We start from the raw sequence: 11,457 nt of genomic DNA on the forward strand, positions 1-11,457 counted from the left end.
AGAGAAAATGATTGGAAGATTATATAAATCTACCTTTATAGAACACACAAAAATACATATCTAAAATTAATAGATCTACCTTTAAATTCGCGAAAAATGAGTACCATCTGATTAAAAACCTGCAAAAAAGATAGATTAGTAAGAAAGACATGAGACAAAACTGAAAAAATCATATAAAGTTTGGTGTTTTCAAGTCAAAGTGATTAGAGTGGGTTTGGAGAGTTTAGTTTGGGAAAAAAGTAAGAACTTTATACAACAACAAGTTACCAAATGAAGAAAAATCAAACATAAAAACTTACCAAAACGCTCAGATCTATTATGAAAGGGAGACTTCATTAGAAGACTTCCAGGAAGTCGTCTTTCCAGGAAGTCCAGACGACTTCCAGGAAGTCCAGACGACTGAAATGGAAGTCCAGACGACTGAAATGGAAGTCGTCTGAAAGACTTCCTGGAAGTCGTCTATTGCATTATTTTTAGACGACTAACAGGTAAGTCATCCCAGAAGTCTTCCAGATCTGAAAAACCTGCATATCAAATCCAGACCTGAAAACTTGCATATCCAAAAACGTTCATATGGCTTAAAAACAGAGAAAATGAGTGGAAGATTAGATAAATCTACCTTTATAGAACACACAAAAATACATATCTAAAATTAATAGATCTACCTTTAAATTCGCGAAAAATGAGTACCATCTGATTAAAAACCTGCAAAAAAAGATAGATTAGTAAGAAAGACATGAGACAAAACTGAAAAAATCATATAAAGTTTGGTGTTTTCAAGTCAAAGAGATTAGAGAGAGGTTGAAGAGTTTTAGAATGATGAACATTACATTTTTTTGCTGTCATTTGAGAGGAGTAGAGAGAATGTGTATTTTTTTTCTTTATATAGGAAGACAAAAAAATCCAATTAGGTTAAATATTTTTTTATTCAGACGACTTTAATATTTTTAGCGGGAAATTAAAATATTTTTAGTGGAAAACTAAAATAGAAGACTTCTCAGACGACTTACTTGTAAGTCGTCTGGTTTAAATTATTTAAGGGGGAAAATAATTTTTAAAAAAAATTTAGGCGGGAATATTTGGACGACTTACATATAAGTCGTCTGTTTTAATTTCTTCACCAGACGACTGAAATGTAAGTCGTCTAGACCATAAACATAACCCCTAAACTTAATTAACTAACTAAACATTTCATAAAATCAAATTAAACTTCAAAAGTGTTTACTATACACAAAAATAAACACCTATAGGTAAAAATTTAATTTTTCAAAAAAGCATTCAAGCTTTCCAACATCCAACCCTAAGAATACATACAATACTACAACATATGTTTCCAAACCCTAGACCAAAGAATACCATGATTCACTACCTACACTCATCTATCTTGAAAACAATTCAATTTTATTATATTTTAATTTATATCACTTAAAACTGTTTATAATTACATGATTTTAATTTTTCGCTTATTGCTTATCAAAATATTTTTTAAAAAAATTATAAATTATTTTTAAGATCAGCTACACCAGAAGACTTACTTTGAAGTCGTCCAGACTACTTCTAACATCTCAGACGACTCAGGCGACTTATTGGGGCTATATTCGTAAAATGGCTTTTTTGTTTGGTCACAAGGGGCTGGGCTATAATTTCACAAGATTTTTAGGTTAGTTTTGCATTTGATTCAAGTTTGGGTATAAATTTGGGGTTAAAATCAAGTTGTGGGTTACTTTTGGCAAATTCCTCATCTATGAATCTGGTGATTTGGTAAAAATCTTCCTTTATACCCCATGTCTTGTGTTCAAGCCCCACACATACCTTTTTAGTTAATATAATATAAATAAATGACACATCTATATTATTAAAATTCAAGTACAAAATTAGAGTGTCTAGAGACTTGAATAGAACTATTAAAAAAAATTAGAGTGTTTGGAAACATAGATTGTAGTCTTTTAAAAAAATTAATTTTGTTTGGAAACAAGGATAGTAGTATTTAAAAAAAAAGTAATGGGCTTATGTTATTAAGAAAAATTGAAAGTCCATCGTATTATAAGAAACTATCTATCTGGGCCAGTTTTAAAATATACGCAAATGAGTCAATCTAATTGTCTAAAACTTTTTTTTCTAAACTAACCATAAAACAAAATTTAAACTTTATATACATATTTCAAATCAAAATAATAATTCAAAGTTTATTTATATCAAAAATTGATTCAAAAATATACATATATTCAAAAATGGATTTTTACAAAACTATTTTTCAATAACCATTATAAAAAATATTGTCAATATATATAAGAAAAATACAATAAAAAACCCAATTTGAAATACCAACTCAAATTATGGTTTTTATATTTCATATTAAGTTTTAAAAATATAATATATGTAATTATTTATATGATGGAACGTATAAAATATTATTAATTATATGATTACTTAGATGATGGTACGTATAAAATACGATTAATTATATGATGACAATATACGATATATAATAATGACTAGGGATGGGCTTTCAGGTACCCATACGGGTTTGGTTTTGATCGGTTTGCTTTTTGGGTTTTCGGGGTCAAAGATTTCAGTCCTATTAGGATGTTTCTAAATTTTGGTTTGAGTTCGATTCAGATCTTTTCGGGTTTGGGTTTGGGTTTGGATAACCCATTTAAATTATTTTAAAAGTTTTAAATCATTGTATATTTTAAATTTCTCAAAATCTATAAATAAAATAATATATTACCTATAAATTTGAATAACATATGTAAGAATACCTAAGCTTAACATATCAATTGGCTTGATTTAAAATTTTGGATACAGAATAAATAATTATTTTAAGTATTTTTGGTGATTTAAATATACTTTAACTATTTCAGATATTTACTTTTGACTATCTATATATATTTTTAAGTATTTAAACCAATTTGAAAGTATATTTCTTGATGTTTTATATACGTTAAATCTAAAAAATAATTAATATATATAAATATATAAATCTATTTTTAGATAAATTTAGGTACCCAAATACTTCGGTTCGGATCAGATTCGGTTCTGTAAATAATAAAATTTTGAATAATTTGAATATTTAATCAATTTATGTTTAGGTTTGGTACTATATTTTTGGATCGGTATCGGTTATGTTCCTCTGATTCATTTTGTCAAACCCTAATAATTACATGAAAAATAAATATCAACATATTTTTAAAAAATATACATCCGTGCAGGCGCGCAGGTAAAAAATACTCTAGTGTAAAGTTAATATCTAGCTTCGCCACTGTGGGGTACAGTGGAAATCCAAATAAACCATGATTTGAGGGTGCAACTGGAATGCATTTTTTTGGAATAAAAACTTTTTGAATACTTAATTCCTTCTCATTCCATAAAATATTCACCAGTTGCAATGAAAAGAAGGAATGACTATTCCATCTCATTCCATATTATTCTTTTCCATTTCAAAAAAAATATCAACATTCTTTTGAAAAACCATTCCACGTCAAAATAGTTTTGGAACAAATGGAATATTAATTTCATTCCATTGAATTCCACTGATTATCATTCATGTAATTCCAGTTATTCTTTTTATTAACATCCAGTTACAGCCTGAGTTGTTAGGGAAACGTGCCAGTTATGGAAAGAAAGAAAGAGAAAAGGTTGACTGACGCTTTCTCTATCTATTCTATCGTCGTCCGTCAGTTTCTTTTAATGGTGCGGAGACGTCTTAGCGATCTCAATGCGAAGAAAAACCAGAGATTAAAAAGAGAAAGAAAAAGACAGAGAATATCCATAAGAACCTCTTTTGACCATCTCCTTCTCTTTTCATTTTGCATGCTTTACCCGATTGGGAAGTTACTTGTTTTTGTCCCCTCTTCACGGATCTAAACTTGTGGTCAATTAAATCTTAGCGTTCCAATTTGCTTATCACTTCTTTTGGAGTTTTTAATCTCATGGCCGCGTACGCGAGTTATCTCCGGTTAGCGCGACTTGGTACGAGTTCAGGTGTAAATCTGTCGACTCTCAGATCAATCACTTGTCCACAACCTACATTTGACAGGACTCTGTTCGATCACCACGACATTCGTTCATCATCATCTATGTTCAGACAATCCCACGCCAGGCTCATTTCTCAACTTGTCAAAACCAATGGCAAACGTTTACATCTCGTCGATACACTCGCCTTGGTAAACAATAACAACCCACTTTCTTGTCCTGCCATTTTTAATTGCCTAAAGGGTTTCTGCATTGCTGCATCTTTAAGATGATTATTGTTTTCTCTGTCTCATTGCTTTCAACTACTGTCTTTGATTGATTCATCACAATTTGTCTAACTTTGCTGCTTTCGGTAAATGAGACAATAGAATGGTTGCTATGTTTTAGATATTGTCTTAAAGAGTTATAGTTCAGAGATGTATATGTATAGTTATGTGATTTGTCAGGTTAGGAGCTTAGAAGCACAAGGACTACCTTCAAAGCAAGCCGAGGCAATAACAGGTGCTATAACTGAAGTTCTGAATGATAGCTTGGGAGTTGTTTCTCAGTTGGTTGTTTGCAAGGGAGAGATGCAGAAAGTAAGTTTCACCTTGAAAGACTCAAGACACCACTTATAATATAGCTTCTAACTTTGATCTTCTTGCTTTTATGGTAAGGCTGAAATGACTCAGGAATCAAACTTATCCAAGTTCAAAAGTGAAATTAATAGTTCACTGGTAAGCTATGTATTCACTTTTTTAACAGAATTTATTAGAGACTACACTTCAAATGCCCATGATAGAGCCAATAAGTACACTTTTTTTATAGTGATGGTTTGTTCCTAAAGATTGTTGAAAACCAAAGCTGGTTTCATGTAATAGGACCACCATTTCTCTCTGCTGCAACACGAGAATGAGAAACTCCGCAATGACATTGAGCGAATCCGCACTGATATAAGGTCTGGTCTTTTTTTCTTTTTATAGGGCTTTGGTTTGTTATAGACTCAAGTGTGAAGTGACTAAAGCAATTACATTGCAGGCATGAGATAGATAAAGTCACTGCAGGACAACGGTTGGACCTTAATCTTGAAAAAGGGTCAGAGAAACCCACCCCGCCTACTTCATTAGCATCTTTTTTGGCTATATGATCTTGATATGGTTTTATGATGACGCAGGAGGATAAGAGATGAGCTAACAAATCAAAATGCCGAAACCTCTAACCTCACAAACAAGCTTGATCGTGTCAGTATCTCATCTCTAGTCTTTACTGTATTCATATGCAGCAGAAGTGTTTATGTTTTCTATCTTTCAGGAGATCCACACTTTGAGAGCGCAACTGGAAGCGGCCAAGTACGAGGTGATCAAGTATTGTATCGGTACACTTGTCTCCATCTCAGCCGTTGGTCTTGCCGTCCTCCGCATCGTTATGTAACTTCCATAGCTGACCAACTCCCAATCATCTTTGCTGTTTTTTTTTTCAAGTCAAGGATGAAATCTTGGTCTGATCTCTCCATCTTTGTGAATTATTCCTATGTTTAATGTAATTTGATTTCCTTTATATGACAAAAAGAAAGAAAAAGTTTAACCAATCTATGAGATTTGCGAACAATGTATATATGCTTATGTTTCTTTCACCTATATGAATAGAGTATAGTATAGCATACATTGTTATTTTGTATGTGAAAAGTGTTCTTAAGATTGCGAACCAGACGCCAATCATAGATATCCATAGCCACTTCCCTCCTTAGTGAGAGGGCTCTACTTCATTTAACCCAGCAGGCCACACAAAATTTATTTTATGCTTAAGCTTATGCTCAGCTTTAGGCTCATAAGATAGTGTGGCTACTAGTCTTTATTGGATATCCCCTGACGACATAGCATTGCAAGACGATAATAACTTACCCTTGGAAATAAACTAGTTTTAGATCAATTCAACGGCTAGAGATGCGATGTTGAAAGAAAGTAGCCTCAAGAGAAAGGCATGAGCATGTGGTGTTGTTACTGTACTAGTTATTTACTACTGCCTTTTTCTATATAAAGGTTTTGAATGGAGAGGGGTGGAATTAAATTAACCCCGGCACCGTGTCCTAGCCGCATGGATAACGCCAAGGTGCGGTTCAAAGGTGAAGTTCAAAAACGTAACCAAAAGCCTTTGGCTTACCCGAAAGTCTACAAATTAGGGGAGTTTGGGTGTTGTGTTGATTACTACTTCATTTTTCTTTTTATTTGTAAAGGACTTAATTAATAAACACCATGCAAGATTCTCGCAATATATGTCTTCTATTCAATAGAAGAAGCGTCAAGCTAACCGAAGGAAATAATGGCAAACTCACATGTATTGTTGGGTCAAAGGATCTCCTTACAATCTTTTGGCACACGACTCGAGAAGAACGTAGCGGAAACAATTTATCTATGGGATCTCTTTATCTATCTATCTTTGTAACTTTTAAAACCCTACTCAACAAGAATATACAACTTTATGTGAAAATTGTTAGGACTAACTTTTCTTTTAGGAAACTTAAATGATAATGGAACTAACCAATGAACCATAACAACGTAAAAGCTAGAACTGGAGTGTGTGAAAGTGGTTGAGTCGGGTGGAGAAATGCTCATCACGTGACTACCCCCCACGCCTCTCTTTTGGTTTTTCATTCTTTTTAAGTTTCAATAATTATCTCTTAGCTTTACTAATTAGTTTATCAACTTTAAAACTAAAGCAATGTTAGTCCTGATCAGTGATCACCAAGCGAAGAACAAAACCAATACTAAAGCAATTTGGTTCATAAACTAAAGTGAATTTTATTGAGAGTGGAAGAGATATCATTAGGAAATTTGTATTTTCGTTTAAACATGTTCCTGTAGTTTCAAATCTGTTGCATGCATGCAATTCGAGCATTTACTTCCATGCTTGAAACATATGACTTTCTTTTTAATAATTTGGTTTTTCAATAACTATTTAGTAGTTTGTTAGTAAAGTTTATATATTAACATTTTAATTGGTATAGTTTTCTTCATGATATTCATGAAACTATTTTGATTTTTAGGCCGAGACTAAAAAGCTTAGCCAATTAAAACCAGTCGGCGCGCGAGTAACTCCCAATTTTATAAAACTTAGTGAACATTAAACATGTTACAATTTTAGTGATGCGAGCGGTGGTAATTCGTGCTAATTAATCTCAAGAGATATGTTCAACGAATATTATTATACTATAGGGTCCAAACATTGGCTATATTGCACGTCATAAAGTCGCATTCAAGTAGCAGTCAATGAGAGAGTGTGTCCAGTTTGTTAATTTGGCAGTTTCAGTTTTTAAGTTTATGCTACGTCAAAAGAGAGAAAGTGATGGCTATTTACATTCAACAACAGCAATTTGCAGCAAAGAAATTTTTTTTGCGAAATGCATAGTTAAGAGTTTTCAAAATGGTGTATTGAAACTTTTAAACTTATAGTAATATGTTTCTTTGGGCATACCAACACGTGTGATTTTTTCAGTTGCAAATAAACTTATAAGAGTAAATTATATTAATATGAAAAATATTCAAATAAATTAGATGTTTTAAACATTTTCCTGGCATGACGTTGACTACACAAGATGCTGTAATCGGAGGTGTTGAGCACAAGTGCACAACGACTGTCTGTGACAAATAACACAAGCTATTTTATTAACGAGTTTAATTTCCTCTCTTTTTTCACCAACGACTTTGATTAGTGGGTTTATATTAATCCATCATAAAATCAACTTTAATATTTGTAAATAATAACCAGTTATTTAATTAATTAGTTATTAACTTATTACTTAGGCAAATCCTTGCCAACCCTACTAAAATCAAAGCCTCCCCGTAATTTGGCTTTCCTCATTTTACTTACAAACTATTTATCTTCTATTTATAGACTTTGATAATTACCAATAATAAGTGAAAACAAATTGTATTTGTATCTGCATTTTCATTAATTATAGTGCATACATTTATAACTTGACAAGGAACCACACCTGGTTACGATCATGACGTTGTATCCAATTTAAATAATGCAGAAGATAATGGGCTTTGGAATATATATCCCCATGACTGAGTGTAACGGTTACGTACTCACATTCACATTTTCAAAAGTAGGTTAAAGTAGATTTTAACGTTGAACGAAGCAAAAACAAAAAAAAAAACACAAATTTAACGCGAAACGAATAATATATAGGGATATGAGTTAAAGTCTTAAAACCTGACCAGTTACTAAAAACCCAAGAAAAAAAACTACTGCGACTACGACAGACGAGAGGTAATATTTTTTGAAAATAAGAGTATTTCAGAGAAGTTAACGCTAAAACTTAACCGGGTCGGGTCGGATCACAAATCTTCTCTACTTCTTCAAAAACTCTGCACAGCCTGAACCGTCCGGTTCAAACCGGATTCATCAACATCGGTGGACATCTCCTTTTTCTGACGCATCTCAATGACTTTACGGTGGTGGTTGGAATGCAACTCACTCGAGAAAGTTGGGCTACAAGCGGGTCTATATTCGGGCAATAACCGACCCGACTTGAAACGCACACCACACGCATTGCACAGCGTCTTCGCTCCCAATGGTCCTGCTCTCCACTGCGGCGTTTTCTGAACGCCACAATGGGTACACCGCCGCGTCTGCGTCTGACCACCGTTTTCCAAAACCTTCTTCTGTCTTTTCACCGCTTTCTCATCAAGAAACTCAGCGCCGGAGAGCCATAGAGGACTTGACGGATTGGACGAGGACGACGAACTAGGAGATGAGTCGGTTAACGACGACGAACCAAGAGACCAGACATTGACTCCGGTTCTGGCTCGTTTGGTTCTGATTTTAACGGGAAGAGGTGCTCTGAAGCACAAACCCTCGTTAACCGGTGCTACAGGGTGTTTCCCGTCACCGGTTAACCAAACCGGTTTCTTCGTCGGAGCCGAATACGAGTCCTCTACGAAATTGGATAGCCATTCGAGTTCCGCTAAATCATCCGTCTTAACAGAGAAAAATTTAATTAGAAATTAGATGCAATTTGGGAGAAATATCCGAGGAGACAAAACGGAATAATTACCGGTACGGCGAGCTCGCTGCCAAAATCTTCACAGGCGGTGGATAATTCGTTGCTCCGGTTAAGGGTAATTTCGTCATTCAAGGAAGCAGAGACTCCTGCTGACTTCAGTTTAGTTTCATCCTCAACGAAAACGTCGTCGTTTGAGAAGTCAAGCAAATCGTCGACTGAGAAATCGTCGGGTTTCTCCTTCCGGTTATTGTTCTTCAGCGAAAGTTCAACACTTTCCATTTCCTAACAAAAAAAGAAACCCAGAAACTGTAGAACACACAAGAGACGCGAGACAAAAAGAAAACGAACAGAAAGGTTCCTCCTTTCCATGTCAATTTAAAAGCAATGTGGCGAGGAGTAAACCCTCTGAGAATTCGAGAAGAAATAGGAATACCTGAGAGTGAGGGAGAATTTTGGAGGAGATGTCGGTGAAGGAAGAGAGAAAGAGATGAAGTGGTGGTGTGAACTACAAGAAGAGGTTTGAGTTTGGTAAAAGCATTGAATATGATGATATCACGATACTAGTGCCCAGGGCCCTCTCTACTCATAAAAGTATGCATATAATACCATATGTGCAGCGTTAAGATATTTTTGTAAATTTCAAAGCGCTACTGGGGGGATGGATGGTAGAGAACTAAAGATGATCCGACACAATACGGCTCCGTTTTCCGTTTCCCAATACGAAAACATGTTTCAACGAAGAGAAAAGAGTTTCTTTTGTTGGGCTGGGCTATCTAAATTTGACGTCTCAACAAGCCCGTTAGCATTTTAATTTTTTTCTGTTTTTTCAACACTTATTTGTTTTTTTTTTCTGTTACAACACAATAATAATAATAACTTTTTCTGTAAATCATAAATATTTGTATTTAAAAAGTTCACTTCTAAGCGGCTTCCATTACTTTCTTTTTTTTCTCCAGAACTTTTTTTTTTTTTTTTTTTTTTTCTGGTCTCTTTTCATTGTGCTTGATTGATTTATCTCATTTCTATCGGAAATGTATACTCCTTGTCTTCTTCTTTTTTTTGATATCTATATCGTTTGGTCTTTCTCTGTTATGATTTTTAGATATGAAGAGTTGTTCGTCTAGATTTGCAGAAGAGGAGACTTTCGGTTGGGTGTTGTGGTATTGTTATCAGGATGTGCTTGATTGATTTATCTCATTTCTATCGGAAATGTATACTCCTTGTCTTCTTCTTTTTTTTGATATCTATATCGTTTGGTCTTTCTCTGTTATGATTTTTAGATATGAAGAGTTGTTCGTCTAGATTTGCAGAAGAGGAGACTTTCGGTTGGGTGTTGTGGTATTGTTATCAGGATCAACGATCTAATGGCGGTGTGCGATGTAAGAGTTGAAGAGGTTGTTCGTTGTGCCCGTGTTTGGTTTTTGATTTTTTCTCTATCTTTTGACTGATTCGAATAAAGTTAAGGTGGTTGGTACAATGTGGTTTTACAATGATTTCAGAATTCTCGGTGTTGTTGTTAGACACCAAGTTTTCAGTGATTTTTGTTGTTTCTTTTGTATTTATAGTTTTAAAGTTCATTTCACTTGCAGCATCCAATCGATTCCACTAAAAAAGATACCCACAACTGCACTTCTGCAAACCATGGTGCGGACAGTCCCTCTAGTAAGATCTGAATCTGATCCAAGAGTCTTTAATGCCTCAACAGAAAATGAAGATTTTGTTTCTCATATCTTCATATCTCGCATCATAAAATAAGTTGTTCAGAAACGCGTTTTTGATGTCATTCCATATGTTCAAATATCCTGGTTACAACTGGTTGAGCCACTAAGCTACATCTCCATACATAGAGTAGTCGAATAGCTTCCAGAAAATATAGTCTACAGAGACTCCATTGCACTTGATGCTAGATGCCAAGTCTTCAAACCTCAAGATGGTCCATGAGATTTTCATGAGGAAGACCATGAAAGAGATGTTGTCTCAAAAGAGTGAAGTAGACGGGTTTTGGTTCAAAGTCATTCATCTGGAACAGAAAAAGATATGAATAGCAGACTTGTTAGCATAAAATTGACAAGACATGTTGTAGTCTGCAAGTGTTCTCTGTCAAACTATTGTAGCATTTCCTACATTTGCTGTATTTCTCAACAACAACAATTTCACTAGGCATTACATTCCCAACATCATCAACCCTCTACCCATCTACATTATAAAAAAGACCCTCTTGGTCTCGTAGCACCCCTTGTGCATCAGCCACTAGCACAATCAGATTAACCATATATGCTTGTTTGATTAGGGTGTCGTTCGACACCAGAGGGGTGTCATTCGATGCTTTTGCTCGACTGGTGCCGTTCAATGCTTGAGGGGTGTCGTTCGACACTAGTTTCTTTGACTTATTGTTCATACGTTCCAACTCAGACAGCTTATGGTTGGACATATCCAAAAAGCTCTTTTTCCTTACTGCTTCTGGTATTTGCGATGCATAAACCGGAAATACAAGA

The 11,457-nt window shown here is 34.4% G+C and overlaps 2 protein-coding genes across 2 annotated transcripts; one reads left to right on the plus strand and one right to left on the minus strand.

The window, feature by feature from the left end:
• Positions 1-3,663: 3,663 nt before the first annotated feature.
• Positions 3,664-5,609, plus strand: LOC106295492 (protein FMP32, mitochondrial-like). The gene is made up of 7 exons (XM_013731413.1): positions 3,664-4,166; positions 4,422-4,553; positions 4,632-4,691; positions 4,836-4,912; positions 4,993-5,049; positions 5,129-5,195; positions 5,266-5,609. Exons 1-7 carry the CDS (start codon positions 3,933-3,935, stop codon positions 5,383-5,385), a joined length of 747 nt encoding a protein of 248 aa, XP_013586867.1. The 5' UTR covers positions 3,664-3,932; the 3' UTR covers positions 5,386-5,609.
• A 2,452-nt stretch (positions 5,610-8,061) lies between these two features.
• Positions 8,062-9,647, minus strand: LOC106325659 (GATA transcription factor 6-like). The gene is made up of 3 exons (XM_013763727.1): positions 9,396-9,647; positions 9,014-9,244; positions 8,062-8,936 (listed from the first exon to the last, which is right to left on the minus strand). Exons 2-3 carry the CDS (start codon positions 9,239-9,241, stop codon positions 8,316-8,318), a joined length of 849 nt encoding a protein of 282 aa, XP_013619181.1. The 5' UTR covers positions 9,242-9,244; positions 9,396-9,647; the 3' UTR covers positions 8,062-8,315.
• Between the last annotated feature and the right edge of the window lie 1,810 nt (positions 9,648-11,457).

Source organism: Brassica oleracea, chromosome C1 (assembly GCF_000695525.1).
Source record: "Brassica oleracea var. oleracea cultivar TO1000 chromosome C1, BOL, whole genome shotgun sequence".
In the NCBI taxonomy this organism is placed as follows: Eukaryota; Viridiplantae; Streptophyta; class Magnoliopsida; order Brassicales; family Brassicaceae; genus Brassica; species Brassica oleracea.